We start from the raw sequence: 16,632 nt of genomic DNA, 5'->3' as shown, positions 1-16,632 counted from the left end.
CTGTTGGGATTGACTTACCTTTATGCCCAACTTCAAGCGTCAGTTTTTAATAATAAAGTTTTCCTGATTCTTCAGCGTTTTTAGTACATTGCATTGTTTCTAACTCACCTTTGTTAGCTCCTCCTCTTCCTTTTCACGCTGTTCAGGGAAGTCTTCGGACTCGGGCTCCGGCTCTTCTCCGACCGTCTCCACCACGCCTCCGACCATGTCAGCCATCTGTGCGTTCAAGTGTCCAACGATCTCCACCTGCAACCAGTTAAATTTGACTGAAGCGCTTGTTGACTGGAAATGGATTCAACAGGTCAGTGGCATTTTCACACGTAATTCAAATCCTTCACTTGGGCTCCAGACGTCCCTGATAACAGGTCAAATAAAAAGACAAATAAAACAGAAGACGAACAGGAGATGGCCCGACCCAGCGTGGTTTTCATCTGCAGGGGGGTCGAAGCGAAAGAACATACACTTTAGCTGGGTGCAACAGATACAGATGCTGATTCCAAACGCTGAAACTTGCGGACCTTGTGGCATGCCACTCTGACGACCAGGCTGATTTACACATCTCTTTCAAAACTCATCAAATCCACTTCAGGCAGTCATGCTGAGTGCTCCATGCAGACCTCCAGCCTGTCTCCTACCTTGCAGACTTTCCTGGCAGCTCATCTTTCACTGCTCTACAGATGTGTGCTAAATAGGCCTGCTGATATAAACAAAGCCAGATTCATAAGACAAAGAATTAGCAGAGAAAACACAAAAATATATCAGCATTCAACCTTTATCTTTAATCGAGACCAAACATCATAAACCGTAGCTTCCGGCAGAAACTAGACATGCTGTCACGGCTGTGACGACTGCATTGTCTCAGTCACTCTGTAGTAGTGACAGGAGACAGAGTCCTATCCTTGCAACTGCATATATAGTCACGCACCCTTGTGTCCTTGCAAACTGTCATAGCCGCTCTGTCAGAACATATTAAACCACCATCGAGTCTGCGAGCTCGGTAATCCGAGCATTTGGATTCAGCAGGCGAGCGCCTACCTGATGTGCCTCAACCTGTGCTGCTCCCCACAGGTCAGCTAGCCGAGGGTGAGTGGGTGGACCGAGGCTGTGGATGGTGCTATTGGGCGTGGCTTGGAGCGAATGGGAGGCACTGTGTAGCCTGTGCTCCATAGACTGTAAAGGGAAGCGAGAATAAAAACAGAATATTCAGGATTTGGCCGTTGATATGTAACCCCGATCAACAATCTGTTGGCTTGTGGCTGCTTATTTTTTAAACTTTTGTTTTTCTCTGGAACAATAAAACTGCCTCCCACTAGGAATCTAAAAACACCCACAACCAGCTGCTCCTGACATTTGAATAATGGACGGCGTAGTGCTGTAACGCGCACACGTCGCCAAACAAAAGACGAGGCCGCTTTTTTCTTCCAACATTTATCCCGACGGCTTTTGCAGGAGCTTTTCCACTCTCTTCTAGTTTGGCTTCTGCTTTTAAAATCTCTCTAAATTATGAGGTTGCTGCAGGGAACGGTCTCGACTGGAAGATTTTATTGTAAATGTAACACGTTCAATAGTCTCCTTCTCCGGGGAAGGCATATAATACACACGGTAAAGCTAACAAGCTCATTTCCATTGTGGTCTCGGATCAGTACACCTTTTCTGAGACGCAGTCCCTGACCTTTTCAAGTATGTATTTCATAACTCGCAGTTATTTAATGAGCTCTGAGAATGCACCCGATGCAAGAGCAGCCAACAAAGTCTCGGCGTGTCACAGTTCACCGTGACTCACTTCGTTTGCAGAAAACCTTCCAGCAGACTGAAAGTCAGCTGCTGATTTCAACAAGATTCAAACTGTCTGCACAAAATGAACCCATAAGAAACTTAAACAAGGTCAGCAAGCGCACATGTTGTGTGAGCAGAGACGTGTGGTGTAGAGGTTTAACAGGACAGCAGACCTAAGGCTGTGTGCATGCATGATTTATACTGGACTGTTAGTGTAACAGTTATCTGTGAAGGTGCTTTGAATCTGCTGAGTGGTGTTTGTGTTTTCCATTTTAAGAAGCTGCTGCCATCAACACCGCAAAATCTCACCAAACAAGGTGGAAACTTTTCCTTCATGTTGAGAAAGTTCAAGTTCAGCCATCATGGACTTTTTCCCCTGAAGCAGAGGTGTCCAACATAAGGCCCGGGGACCAGAACCAGGCTTAAATCCAGCCCACTGGAGGGTAAAGGAGGGTATTATAATAAGGAGGGCTGTATTCTTATCAGTTTTACAGCTTCACCTTCTGATAAAGACCTCCCCCATGGTCACTACTAAACCAAAGTAACAAGTAAAATATAACACAGAAATTTCTATATTATAGAAATTATAATAATTATTATATTTTTTTATTTTGATTCATTAATTATGAATTACTAATTTAATTGTGACTGTAGGAGAGTCTGAGTAAAGGCCATAACCCTTTCTGTAATTTTTCACTTCTTCTTCTATCTTTCTTATATCAAATGGATTAAATGTGTAGTTAAAGATCCTTAGATAGACAGAAAAGAATGATTTGGTTCGGCCCACTTAAGATGAAAGTGGGGTGTACGTGCCCCGTGATGTAAAAAGAGTTTGATATAAGTATAAACAAAGGACAAATTCAGCCTCTAGGTCTGAAAAGTAATCAGAACCTACATTCTTTCTAATGGTCACCAGGGGGCGACCTCTCTAAGTCCGTCTGTAAATAAGTCTTTGGGAAAACGTCTGTACTTGTCGCTTCATTTGTGACTAGGGATGGGTATCGTTTAGGTTTTATCCGATACCGGTGCCAAACCGGTACTTTTGAAACGGTGCCGGTGCTTAAACGGTGCTCAAACCGGTGCTTAAAGAATGGAGAACACAAAATTGGTCCAAAAACCTCTCATGTTCAGCTGTTTTTTTGTAAAAAGATAACAATGTTAGCCTTTTCTGCAGCTATGGGGCATATATGGTATCACTCTTGGCTGGAAGCAGCTTAAACAATGGAAAAAACATAAACTTTGTCCAAAAACCTCTCATGTTTAGCTGTTTTCCACTTTTTCTTTGGTCATTTTAGCCTTTTTGGCCAGGGTGAAGGGAGTATCTGCCATCAAACAAGAAGACAGCCGCATGTAGCTATGATGATGTTTGCTAGTTCACCTTACATGCATTAATGTAATAACGTGGTTAGCCTACTCAACGTAAATTACACACGAACAACATTAAGCTACTCACGCAGAGAAGAACGGCTGCTGCTGCATCATCATCCATCACCACCACACCCGCAGTAGATGTGCTCGGTGTGAGGTCTCGCAGCAAGCTATCAAATACGGCGCATTTCTCGGCTTTAAAAAAAACGCTATGCGTCGCCAGGTGTTTCATCAGATTTGAGGTGTTACCTCCTTTGACAGTATCACAGTATCAGCTTAAAGCACTTGTTGCAGCTGCTGAGTTTGCATCTTTTGCTGTGAAGTACAGCCAGACTTTGACCGCTTCGCCTTGGGCATTTTTAATCTGTAGCTCTGCTCTAAAAGAACGTACGTACCTGGACCCGCCTACTATCCCCGGAAACGTAAAATGATTGGCTAGAATTCAAAGTGTATCACAGCTCAGGAAAATAAAGCACAGAAATGTGCGCTGCTTTTCGGTCTGGTTACTACCGTTTATGTCAGAACCGGTACCATCATGGCACCGGATACCGGTACCCATCCCTACTTGTGACCTGAGTGGATGTTTTTTGGATGGGTTTATGTTATGAATTACTACTTTTAAATCTTATTTAATATAACATGTAATTATTTTGTTATGTTATAAACTAGGGTATAAGCAAAGACGTGGCTAACTTGTGATTTACGAGTTATTACCGTATGAGCATTAAATATCCTGTGTTTGTTGTTTTTGTCTCTTCCACACCTTCTTTGTTAAATCTATTTTCGGAAACCCAAGCTGGTGATGATCTTTTGGGGTTTATGGGCTTTCTAAAAATCACTTTCACAGACCTGCTGCTGTTGTTGGTACTGCAGAAACTGTTGCTGCTGGTAGTGATGAAGCTGTTGGAGCTGTTGGAGTTGACTCTGCTGCTGCAGGGCGAGTTGAACCTGGTGCTGCTGAATGTAACTTCCTACTGTCCCCTCGTACCCCTCACCAGGTGTGCCTCCTGCTCCATTGCTGCCACCTGCAACAACCACAAGACACCCAGTGCGCAGTGCTCAGTGACACAGTCTGGTGCTTAAAGCCTGTAAGAGAGGATGATAAATCATCACCGGCAGCCATGATGTAGGAGCCTGCAGCAGGCGAGGCCACGCCCTCGGGCTGGCTGGTGATTGGGTCCCAGGCGTCAGAAGACGACAGGCAGTACAGGCCCTGCGAGACGTAGGTGTGAGGCCAGACATCCGCAGAGGAGTGATGGAGCACCTGGTCTGTACAGGGAAGCACAGACAGATGGTGGGCGTTGTAGAGGAAAACACAGACAGAGAAGACGCTGCTAGGGTGGAGAGGCGGGGGTAAACCAAGTCACGGGCAGAGAAAAATCAAGACGTAGCTGGAGGAGCGGAGCTGGAACGTTCTGTAATTTGTCTTTTTAGTTTGCAAAAGTTTAGGAGTTGGATTAATATGGAAACTTCAATCAGTTTAGATTCAGAGGTTTTACCAAACTATTAACTGTCACGTACGTTTTGGATAAAATGTTACCAATTCTGAGATTTGAAAGCCACAAAAATTAAAAATACCCCAAATTACATTCTTTTAGAATAAAAAACAAACAAATTCAGATCTTTCATTTCTCTGAGCTAACTGACATCAAACTGAGATTAAAGCACCTGAGCTGGCGTTTCTACCACAGCTTTGATTTGATTTGATGTACCTTTATTAGTCCCACAAGGGGAAATTTCATAAATGCACAGAGAAAGTTGCAATAAGCAAGCAGCGTGCTGTGAGTGCTAATTACAGCTGAATTATTATCCATGATTACAAACAGTAGTTATGAGGATTTTTTTGTGTGGATGTGTTTTAAAGCTGTTATGGTTATAAGTGGTTATATAATAAATCCTAACAGTTCCAGAATGTTTTTGCTACTTTCACTTTCAATAAAATAGAATCATTATAATTATTAATCATGTTATAATTTTGGCTGTTATGTTTTCATGTCTTAGATATACTGGGCCTGGTATTATTTTAAAACCTAACAATTACTCTTCCTGTACTCTGAAACATTTATTAATGATTAATCATCCATTTATTTGTCTGTGAAGGTTCTCAGTCATCCAGGTCATCGTAGTCAAAGGAGCTTGCAAAGAAAAGCGTCTGGACTTCTTTAAGTTGCTTGAAGACGTTTCACCTTCATCCGAGAAGCTTCTTCAGTTCTAAGGTCAAATGGTGGAGAGTCCCAGATTTAAACCTAGTGGGAGTTTCCCCCCACAGAGGGACAAAAGGACCCCTGATGATCCTCTAATCGCCTGAGCCAAGGTGTGGAACTGGGTGTGGGTCCCAATCAGCCAGAGTTTCGGGTGAGCTCATTGTGAAACCTGGCCCCACCTTATCATGTGAATTCCTGAGGTCAGATGGCCCAGGATGTGAGTGGGCGTTAAGGCGTCTGGGGAGGGATCTCAAAACTGGATTATAGATGGCAGAGAGTTGGTGTCGTAAACCACCGCCTCTGTTCAAAGATGGTCGCTCACAGTGGACATAGATGCTTCTTTCACTCCTCTTTCAAACCATCTGTCCTCTCTGTCCAAAATGTGAACATTGGCATCCTCGAAAGAGTGACCTTTGACCTTTAGATGCAGATGGACAGCTGAGTCTTCTCCTGTGGAGGTGGCTCTTCTGTGTTGTGCCATGCGCTTGTGAAGTGGCTGTTTGGTCTCTCCAATGTAGAGGTCTGGGCATTCCTCGCTGCTGTACAGCAAACACCACATTGTTAAGTCTGTGTTTTGGAGTTTTGTCTTTCGGGTGAACCAAAGCCTTAGAACTGAAGAAGCCTCTCGGATGAGAGGTGAAACGTCTTCAAGTAACTTAAAGTCCAGACGCTTTTCTTTGCAAGCTCCTTTGACCATCCATTTATTTATTTATCCATTTAGTCAGACAGGATAAAAAGATCTGTAGTTCAGAATTAGTTGCAGATACATTTGGTCAGACTGTACTGTAAAGGTAAACAATGAAATGTTCTTCTTAAACATATGATGGAAATCAACAGATGATTGTTTCTCTTCATGAACAAAGCACGAAAAAATACTTTTGATAACTCCGCAGCAATATCAGAGCCACGCTGCTTTAACAAACCTTGTTGTGATCTCAGATGGGAACTATTTCCTTTCTAATGAACTAAATCGAAATCAGAAGAAATGTGCAGCAATCTAATATTACACCTCAGCCATTAGTGTTTATCTAGGCTGATATAAAACAGGGTTAAACCTGACCTCAGCCAAAAGAAACACATGGTAATAACTTTAATAGCAGTGTGATTAGCTTATCTACAGAGCAGAGCCATGGAGGGATGCAGCAGCGCTGTGGAGGAGAAACATGCCCTCAGTCCTAATGTGGATATGAAGTAGCTGTGTAACCGTTGTTGTGTGTGTGTATCCCTTGCACGTGTGTGTATGTTGATGTTGCATGCTAGATAAAGCACTGAGCAGAGCCCATATGGTGGTGTTAATGAGAGCGGGGCTAAGTCCTTGTGCTAACCTACAGGCTCCCTCAGGGCTTGGACAGAGCTCTGCTTTACTAAACACCAGTCAGAGCAAACATTTACCTGCACAGAGAGTTTACAGTGTTACTCTGTATGCAGGTAAATGTTAAAGCGTACACATTAGTTTTACTTTATCTTAGAATGGGAAGAAATATGGGCGCATTTCTTGTTTTGCTTTGATTTTTATGAGGATACACGGCCAAATATCTTATCACCCGAGGCTCAAATCAGGATATGAGTTCGCCAACATCTTTCTTTAATAAAACCTTGTGCAAATTTTAAATCCTCTCAACTTTCATCCAGGTTTCTGTCTTTGATGCACGCAGCTCTTTGGGCTACAGACATGAAGCCCTAACAGTGTGCTCGGGTGTTTCAGCACTGGCAGGCTGTCATCTGAATTTGTCATTTGGAAGTTATTGAGTAAGTGCCCGGTCAGAGTGAAAGGCAGACATGTGCAGCTGTGAGCCTGCCCTCCAAAAGTCCTTTACCGCTGCTTTGGAGACAAACTGACAGGACTCACATTCGAGTAAAACCTGGAGTTCACTGTGTGATCCAAAGACGGGAGTTTGACACCTGTTTGAATCTCTTGCACAAAGTGAGTCCGTGTTTTACTTGAGTTAAATTATCACAAATTTCTGTCTCACATTTAACTCTTAGATCCTCTCAGTAGTTCCACATATTGTGTCATCAACATAATTAATCTCTATTGTGTTGATGGCACCAAATGTAGCACCATAGCACCTAACACAAGTCTTAAAGGTTGAAGGTTTTTATACCTCCAGTGTTTATGACAGATTTACATTCTAATTGTAGCAAGGGGGGAATTTACAAGGACCGGGCTTGAAATCTTAGCAGTTTAAGCATCGGATTGTGTTTTGTTATTCTCCTCCAACTACTCCTCTGATGCATTTTCAGCTTTGTGTCTAGTTTTGGTGGCTCTCTTTTCTCTTGTGTCCAAGGCAGTTTTTATATCTGCCCTCAGAACCTTGCATTTTACTAAACGTGCAGCTCATTTCACAGTCATAAGTTTGAATTGTTGTCAGTGTTGGGGAGTAACGGAATACATGTACCGCCGTTACGTATTTAAAATACAAAATATGAGTAACTGTATTCCGTTACAGTTACCGTTTAAAAAGGTGGTATTTAGAATACAGTTACTTTGTTGAAATAAATGGATTACACGGCGGTACTTCCCTGTTTCATATTGTGGCGGGTCAGGACTGTTTGGGTTTTGTTTGACAGCTACGTTCTGTTGTTCCAGGCGGCAGCGTTACGGTTGCCATGGTTACAGGGTGACGCTCTCTCTCTGCGTGTTTCCTGGGTGAGAGAGCGCCTGTTGTTGTTGTGCTAAGCTAACAGGCAGAATGCTACAGGTATAGCTCTAAAGAATGTAGCATCATGGGCAGTGTAGTCCGTGCTGCAGGGAGAATGGACTGCCATACACGTTATGTGTCTGTGAGCGAGGGAGGGAGAAAAAGGAAAAGTACGAGCTGTCATCGAGCAGAAACGGGAGCTGGAAGCATGTAAATATAATAATAACCACTGCAGCCAAGAAGAGAGCCTGACGAGCCCAGTTGTAAGTAAGCTATTAAGACTCGACTGTACACCGTGTTCGTGTTTTCCTCCAAAAACAATAAGTTCTGTTGGAGCAGCCTTTCAACGCCTCTCTCTGTCTCTGCTAGCAAAGTTGACCCAGACAACAAAGTAAAGCTAGTTTTCAGCTACGAGCCGACACAGAACCCACCGTATTAGCCAGAGGTCCCTTTACTACGGTTCGGAGCCGCGGACCTTCAGTAACAGTAATAAATCACAGCAATAGTACATTCATGTAGTTGTAAACAGCATGATAATATATTAAGTAATCCAAAGTATTCAGAATACGTTACTCTCATTGAGTAACGTAACGGAATACGTTACAGAATACATTTTGGGGCATGTAATCTGTAATCTGTAATGGAATACATTTTAAAAGTAACCTTCCCAACACTGATTGTTGTGCCATACATTCTTAGCCACATAACCTGAAACATGTCTTTGGACTGTTGCTTGACCTTGATAACATTAGACATAAATGAATCCTAATGTTTTTAAGATCAACTTCACTTGAACTGCTGTTTGCACTTCCTGTATTACAGCGTGTCTATGTATCCTTTGTCTGCTTTAGCAAACAGGTTTTATCCAGGTTGGATTTTGATCCACCTTCCAGCGCCTCTAGATCCTTATTTTGTGTGCCGAACCTTGTTAGATCAGCAATTAAACACTTCCTGAAGTCCTGAAATAAGACCCCGAGGTGCATTTGAAAGGTGTAATAATGTAAAAAAAAACCTGCAAATATTTGTATTCATCGAGTAGCTACAAATAAATAAAGACTATCGTCAGCTGCCTCTCCGGTGAGTTTCTCCTTCTGCAGAGGAACTAAAACAGTAGTCCTTGTTTTACACTGCGGCTTCAGTGTTCTCGGTGTAACATCCATGTGCCAGTTCTAGACCTGCTGTAGGTTCTAGTTGAACTGGAGTTGTAATCTGTCCAATAGCAGAATACGATCCTCTCTGGAAAGATGCAGCAGCAACTGGTCAGTCTGGTCACTCTGCTGTGGCTCGCAGCAACCGAACAGTGGGACAAAATAAAAGCTAAACCGAGTCACCAAATGGGTCGGCTGGTGATCCACTGACCTCTGCTGGTGATGCTCTCCTGGTTGACCTCACTCAGGTGGGCGACGCTGCCCTGGTTGGAGCCGGCTCCCATGCTCTCCCCGTCCATCGAGTTCCAACCGAACAGAGTCGCCTCGGAAATTGCAAACTGTTGCATGATGCCTGAAGATGGAGATAAACGATGCATGTAGCAAGAATGAAAAGATCCCCGACTCGCTAAAACATCAAGAACGTGAAGTAAATCCCAGTCCCTGCTCTGGTACCACATACACATGTTAACTAATGATACAACAACAGTCATTAATATGGATAAACAGCAGGTTTGTGTTGGATTGGAGGAGAATACTGAGGGTTTATTAGACTCATTTTCAAAGAAAGTGCATCACCCTGTTTTTTCTCTGTGCTGCATCATCAATTACCAGCAACAGCTCAGCTAAATATTACCTGAAAATCTGATCAATGTTTCGTTTTCTGAAACAACACAAGGTCGACTTCGTTTTGTTTTAATAAATAGCTGCAATGTGCTGAAAGTGACTGCCAAGTATTTGCTATAAGTTTAATAAATCTTTTGTATTCATGTAATTCTAGCCATTAATCAGCATGAGAAGAACAAATTTGCAGGATAGATTGATTGTGAATAAAATATGGACGCACAGTTGTGGTCTCTGAAAGAATTAGGAAAAATTGGAAAGGATGCAAGTTGTTTTTTAAAACAATTTGCCATTTGTTATTTATGTTTACTAAAAAGCCTTTAATCTTATATACATAATGACAACCTAATGCAACAGACAACCAAGAAGTCATCCAGTTGTTGAGCAACACTTTCAACCTCTGGTTGCGCATCACAAGTGCAAGGTCATTGCAGAGGTTGCATGGCGGGAGGCGACCTGTCTCCAGACTAGAGATGGACCGATCCGATATTACGTATCGGTATCGGTCCGATACTGACCCAAATTACTGGATCGGATATCGGCGAGAAATAAAAAATGTAATCCGATCCATTAAATATCGAAAAAGCACCTCACAAAACTTGCTACGCGGCGTAACTCGGCTCATAATCGTAGCACGTAGCAGCAGTGTGCATCACGTGATAGAGCGGCTGTGTGTATTTGTAGCCTTGCTAGCAAACCAGCATTTCATCTATGAGGACGTTTTCCCAGAGAGAAGTAAAGCAAGTGTGTAAGTTCATCTCTGAATGTTTGTAAAGCGTTCCCACGTTAAGCTTAACAACCATACCTGGAGCGACTGCCTCTCTCTCTCTCTCTCCTGCTGCTTCAATCGTGAAACTGATCAATGATCAGCTGATCGGCTTTTCTGTCGCGAGTCCGTCTCTCTTCTTAGTTTTTGGCCCACTTCTCACCAGAAAGAGGAAACCAGCGGCTGAACAACAGCAGCACGTTTAAGCTTGATAAGCTGTTGTTAGAATTTGTTTAATATTACTTTCTACACCAGGATCTTTTTCTACGTAGCTGACGGCTGTAACTGTGCAGGGGCGGATCTAACAAAGTTTAGCCAGGGGGGCCGATAGGGCATGAAAAGGGAAAAGGGGGCACAAAGACATACTTTTCTTTCTTATTCTCATTTAAAATGTCTAGTTTTTAATAAATAATTATCTGACTCTTACACCCAAAGTTTTAATCTTGTGTAAAATATATAGAAGTCCATTACTGTATATAGTAACTGTTAAGTCTAATATACCCTAGTAAGCTATAGTACTTTTTCCTTTGGGAAGATACCATCTGTGCAGTCTGCAATTCTGTTGAAGAAAGATGTTGAATCTATTTAATTATTCTTGAAAAATAATTTATTTTTGTGCATTTTCCCCCTGCATCAAATTAAATTTGATTACATCGATTAAGCATCATGAGGTGGAGGGTGGGGGGTGGTTCCCTATTTTTTTTTTTTTTTTTTGCTGGGAGTTTGCAACCCTATTATTTAGGTTGCTTAAAATATCTTCTAAGTACTCTTTAAAATACCAGAATAGGGAGGATGGAGCAGGTTTAACTTTATTAGATTGATCAGTGTTGCTGAACTATGACATATTTTGGATGCAGTGTATTTTTTACATACAGGTATAACAGAGTAGCTTTAGTGTTGTTGTTTATTTAAACTTGAGTATAAACTTATACAAAAAGCAGCAAGATATTAAAAAAACGTTTTGTTGATTAAAAAACACACTATATCGGATTCATATCGGTATCGGCAGATATCCAAATTTATGATATCGGTATCGGTATCGGACATAAAAAAGTGGTATCGTGCCATCTCTACTCCAGACAACAGTGGTCCGACTTGGACTCACTGCAGTTTCTTTCAGAAAGATTAGTGATGATTTGCAAACGCAGACACTTCAGCAAAACTCCTCTACGATGCAGCTTTTTGCAATACAGGACTCAACTCAGCTGTTTGTCCTCGTGGTTGTATTCTGGGTATGTTTCTATATAAAAGCAAGATTTCTCAGCTCCTCCTTGCCTCACAGCAAGAAGGTCCTGAGTTCATTTCCACCATCAGGCTGGTTTTTGTGTGGAGTTTGCATGTTCACAGGTGTGAATGTGAGTGAATGATTGTCTGTCTCTATGTGTTAGCCCTGCGACAGCCTGGCGACCTGTCCATGTATCCTGCCTCTCGCCCTAAGTCACCTGGGATAGTCTCCAGCCCCCCCACGACCCTCAACAGAATAAATGGAAGAGAATGGATGGATGCACTAATTAATCATTTTCAATATCATCATAAATAGATTGCGAGCTTGACTCCATTTAATCACAAACTGATAACATACTGATTGCGAGTAATCACAGAGCCGCTGTCCGTCTGTGAATCAACCATTTCAAAGGCGACAAGATTGCAAAATAATTGCTCGAAGTTTCCTCAATGCGACTGAAGCATTAGTGTAACAGATTTGCAAATCAGCACTCAGGTGTGTCCTCACCTGCAGCAAAGCGAGCCTCCTTCTCGCCATCGCTAAGGTCACTGTAAGCGTCGTTCTCCATCCTCCTCTCCTTTTCCCTCTGAAGGTTGGTATGGCCCGCTCCCCCTAGCGGCCCCGCAGATGGTTTGCCCCAGCTCTGCCACTCTATCATGTGGGCCACTCGACCCTGGGCCATGGCGGTGGGCTTGGTCACCTTGTCCTTCATGGAGCGAGTCACACCTACAGGAGGTATGAGGGCGGCAGGAGGGGCAGACCAGCAACACACACCACACACACACACACACACACACACACACAAAAACTCTGTCAAAACTACTTCTGGCCCCTGCAGTTGACTACACCTCCATCTGAGGCTCATGTGGGGTGGGGGTAGAATGGTAATGAGAAATGTGAGGGTCTGTTTAACACCTGAGATGATAGGAAATGTTAGCTCAGTAATAAATGTACTGGCTTGGATGAATTTGTGATTGAACGTGATTTTATGACAACAACACGGCACCTGTTTAATTTCATCATCTATAAAAACGCATCAGTAGTAAGCTAGGATCATCAGAATGAGCATGCATGTATTTGTGGGTGAACTGGTGTTTCATTATTTCCAAAGAAGCTCTGCTGACGGCAGTAATATTCAGTCCTGTGGACAGCTTCTAGTCACACCGGCCATGTTTCAGAAGCATTTAGTCTGCACGGGTCTTTTTGTTATTATAATAAACCTTCCTCAAGAGGAAAATGCTAATATTTATCTGTCTGTGGACCACATTAAACTCTGACCTTTAAACCACTGCTGCCTTTGATTTTCTGTGTGTGGACCTGAGGATATCAACTCGTTTTAAACGTGTCACCTCGGTTATTACTCCAGTACTAATCATCACAACGAGCGTGACTCCTCGGCTTCTACCGCGAGACAAATTATTTAAGATAATAATGATACGTGCTGCGATAGTGCAAGATGTTTGATTCAGGATGAGACTTTCTTTGTTTGGCATGTGAGTAGTCTCAGACTCAGTTTGTTGGTTGCTCCCAGAACACGTCTGAAGACGAAAGGGGGCGGAGCCTTTCAGTCTGTGGCACCAAGGCTGTGGAACAGTGGACCTCTACAACTACGTTCCCCACGGAGACCCAGATGTGTATCTCATACTGGTCAAAAAGTTGAGTGTAGAGAAACCTCTAGCAAACACTCACCAACCGTTCAGGTTATACACATTTTTCAACCTGTTGTTGCCACGGTGAAGGGATCAGCCAAAAGAAGAAGCAATCACTGACCAGTCTACAGGCCAGTGCAGCCAGGATCTAAGCAGAAGATCTGAACCAGAGCTGTGTGCCCTCACAGATCCTAAAACACTCAAAGATCATTTAATATTTGAAGTTTTCACCATCATGAGGTGTTCTGAATCCTCCACACAAGCTGGCACATTTCATAAATGTTGAACGAGTCTGTTACGGCCCTAGCTGGGCCCAGTGTTGCCAACTCCTCAGTAAGGAAAATCGCTATTGGTTGTCCTAAAAGTCGCTAGAAGTTGCTAAATGACGTCATCACCTAATTTGCATAATTGGTCATGCTAATGTAATTGTAACCTAGCTTGTTGGAGAGAGAAATAACATCGTGGACGAGACATAAAGTGAGCAAAAAACGTCTTAAATGCATTTAGAGTTTATTTAGAACTACAAATTAAATTTATTTTAGCAATTATTGTTTTTTTAATGTCACAATTCCAACCCTGCTCCTTTACCTGGGCCTGGACTGGCAAAAGTGACCCGAAATAGGCACTCTGGTGGAGTTACTTTGTGTGTGTGTTTATAAGTAGTTTTAAACCTGATCCACAAAACAGCATAAGAGTAAAAGAAGAACTGACTGCGTCACAGCACCCGCTGCTTGTTGAGAGTAAAAGCGATATGCGCTTTCATGTCTTTTTTTAGCGACTTTTTTTCTAAAAAAAAGTCACTAAATATAGCGACAAAGTCGCTAAGTTGGCAACACTGGCTGGGCCTCCTGAAACTGCCCTTATGTGGGTGTGGTATTTTCTCTCCGCCTCTTCCTCTCTTGCTCCACCCCTCTGTCTCTCTCTCTCACTCTCCTCTCTCCCCAGGACACAGCTGCTCTTGATTAGCCTCATTTGCCACCTGAATCCAGTCAGCAATCACCTCTGAGGCTAGTTAAGCTGGGGACGAGCAGGGTGGTTTTTCTCTGGTGTTCTCACATTGGGTGTCGAAGTTGTCGGGAGAGATCCTATAGTGTGGAAGCAGTGTGCAGTGTAACTGCTTCACGTGAGTAGTGTGGGCTTGTGGGCCTTGGCAGCAATAAAGCTAGCTGCTGCTAGTGACAGGGTGAGCTTGTGGGCCCCTGGAAGTGCCTCCTCGTGGTGTGGAGTTTTTGTTTGGTTGTTGTGTTCCGTGTTGTTGCAACCTTTTTCCAAGTGTTATCGGTAAAACGGCGTTGCCGGCTCTTTATGTTAAGATTATCTATAATAAAGACTATTTTATTTACTAAGAACAACGGTCTGTTCTCCTTTCATTCTGTTCTGGACTCATTTGTTACTGGTCCCCTCACTCGTATGCCTAGACCCCTTCGGGGATGCTGAACTTATGATATGTTATTCATTGTCGTTATTCGTGTCTTTTATTTACATTCAAACACTATACCAAAATTAGATCCAGGCTTTTATTTTTCAAAATAAGTGACTAATATTTTCTTTTCCATTTTTTTTTAAAATTTCTCTTTTGTAAAACTGAAACATGGCTCTTAAAAGCCATAACTCCACAAATACGTTGTAACTTGACTGATAATGGGGAGAAGCCAGCCTATCAATGTGACACAAATTGAGAATATTTTAAAATTAATAATTGCGAGATGTTTTATTGGCACCCTAGCATAAAAATAAATAGACATTTCTCTATCATATAACTCTCTATCGTCTTTATTCACTGCTGAATCGTCTTTTGTATGCACAGCAAACCATGCTTAATCTTTGGTCAGGTGATTGGCAGGAATGATGAGGTCAGAGGTCACCGTGGTTGCCCGTGTGCTTGTTAAAGTTTGCTCATTTTAACAAAGAACAAAGGCCGTCGAGTGAAATGCTGACAAACCCGCATTAATAATTACAGGAATTGCTCATCTTCTTGTAAACAGAATGAATGAGGTTCATTAGAATTTACGTGATTAAAAATGTTTTACGGAGCCGAAGAGAGGCAGAAGAAATAGTCCCTCGGTGTAAACAGAACAGGGAGAAGTGTCCACCGGCAAATCTCTGTCCAATTAAGATGCAAATATAGGCTCCAAACTGGGGACATATTCACTAACTCAAATGGGTACGGAGACACTGATCGATTAAAAAATTAAATTAAAATCCAGCAGGCATGAATAAACAAAGAGCGAGCTTTGGAAATTGCTCCCCCGGTCCATGGGGCAAGTTACAGGCTGGGCTAAAAATAGAAACACTTTTCCTCTTAGACAAAGCGAGCCAATCTCATTTGGAAATCAAACAGTCCCTGCAGAGCCTAATTGGGGATGGAAATAGGTGGAAAGAATGGGGATGAAGGATGAGGGAGGGTGTTGGGGTCTTGGCTATTCAAAGGCTCAAAAATATAACACTATACACTGTTAAAAGATAGCTGCAGATGTATTTAAAGTGCACCAGACACGACAGAAAATACATTTTTTACATAAACACTCTGAGATGCTGCACTCAGACAACAAAGAGCACTACAGTTTGAAGCACAGAGCACGAAAGAGGCACCGGCCACTTGTAGTCACGACACTGCACAACAGAGTCACAAATATCGGGCCACACCACCAACACCACCACCAGCAGCAGCAGCACTGCCACGGTACAAATACACTACATTTCCCAACACACCTGTGGAGATGCTTCAGTAAGTAATTAAAGTAAGTATTCTTACTTACTTTAGTTTCTTTGAAATCAAAGATCTGATTGAATTTCCATCAATGACTCTGAAATGTGTCCCGTCATTGACGTCTGCTGTTGATATCAGTGGAAGAGAGAGGAAAGTAGGGAGTGATATAGGAAGGGGCACCCACAGGGGCGGCCATGTTGGTTCCAAGCTCCTCCTCCTCCTTCGCCTGCTCTAGAGTGAAGTTGTTTGTTAAGTCAGAGTTTTGTTTACAAAATCCATTGCCGTTTATGGCAATTTGAAAAGATAATTAAACGTGTTTTCTTCGAGGGTGTCAGATGATTCTTTGGCGAAGTGATGGAAGAAGCAGAGCGGAGATTTTATCAAGCAAACAGATCTCAGAGGCTGCTCTGGAGGTAAAAACGTGTCCATTTGTTATGTTAAACCAAGGTTCAACTTAACAAAGAGCATTTGACATGTAAGATGTGTCACTGTAAGTTCTGTGGTTTCAGTTTGTGAGGCTCTT

General features: G+C 42.6%; 1 protein-coding gene across 6 annotated transcripts in view; it reads right to left on the bottom strand.

Moving 5' to 3' along the window:
• Positions 1–16,632, bottom strand: part of LOC146492668 (protein FAM131B-like) — a 102,972-nt gene that overhangs the window by 2,660 nt on the left and 83,680 nt on the right. For 5 of the 6 annotated variants that reach the window (XM_085148363.1, XM_085148362.1, XM_085148365.1 and 2 more), the window contains 6 exons: positions 12,258–12,476; positions 9,350–9,490; positions 4,258–4,413; positions 3,994–4,169; positions 1,036–1,170; positions 109–246 (listed from right to left, as the gene is read on the bottom strand). In XM_085148363.1, coding sequence (XP_085004489.1) covers positions 109–246; positions 1,036–1,170; positions 3,994–4,169; positions 4,258–4,413; positions 9,350–9,490; positions 12,258–12,476 — 965 coding nt within the window. The remainder of the gene's footprint in view (positions 1–108; positions 247–1,035; positions 1,171–3,993; positions 4,170–4,257; positions 4,414–9,349; positions 9,491–12,257; positions 12,477–16,632) is intronic. The other variant, XM_085148366.1, reaches the window with a different exon arrangement.

This window comes from Neolamprologus multifasciatus, chromosome 22 (genome assembly GCF_963576455.1).
Source record: "Neolamprologus multifasciatus chromosome 22, fNeoMul1.2, whole genome shotgun sequence".
Taxonomy (NCBI): Eukaryota; Metazoa; Chordata; class Actinopteri; order Cichliformes; family Cichlidae; genus Neolamprologus; species Neolamprologus multifasciatus.
Note: the sequence above shows the minus strand (reverse complement) of the source record. Positions and strands in the feature narration are given on the sequence as shown.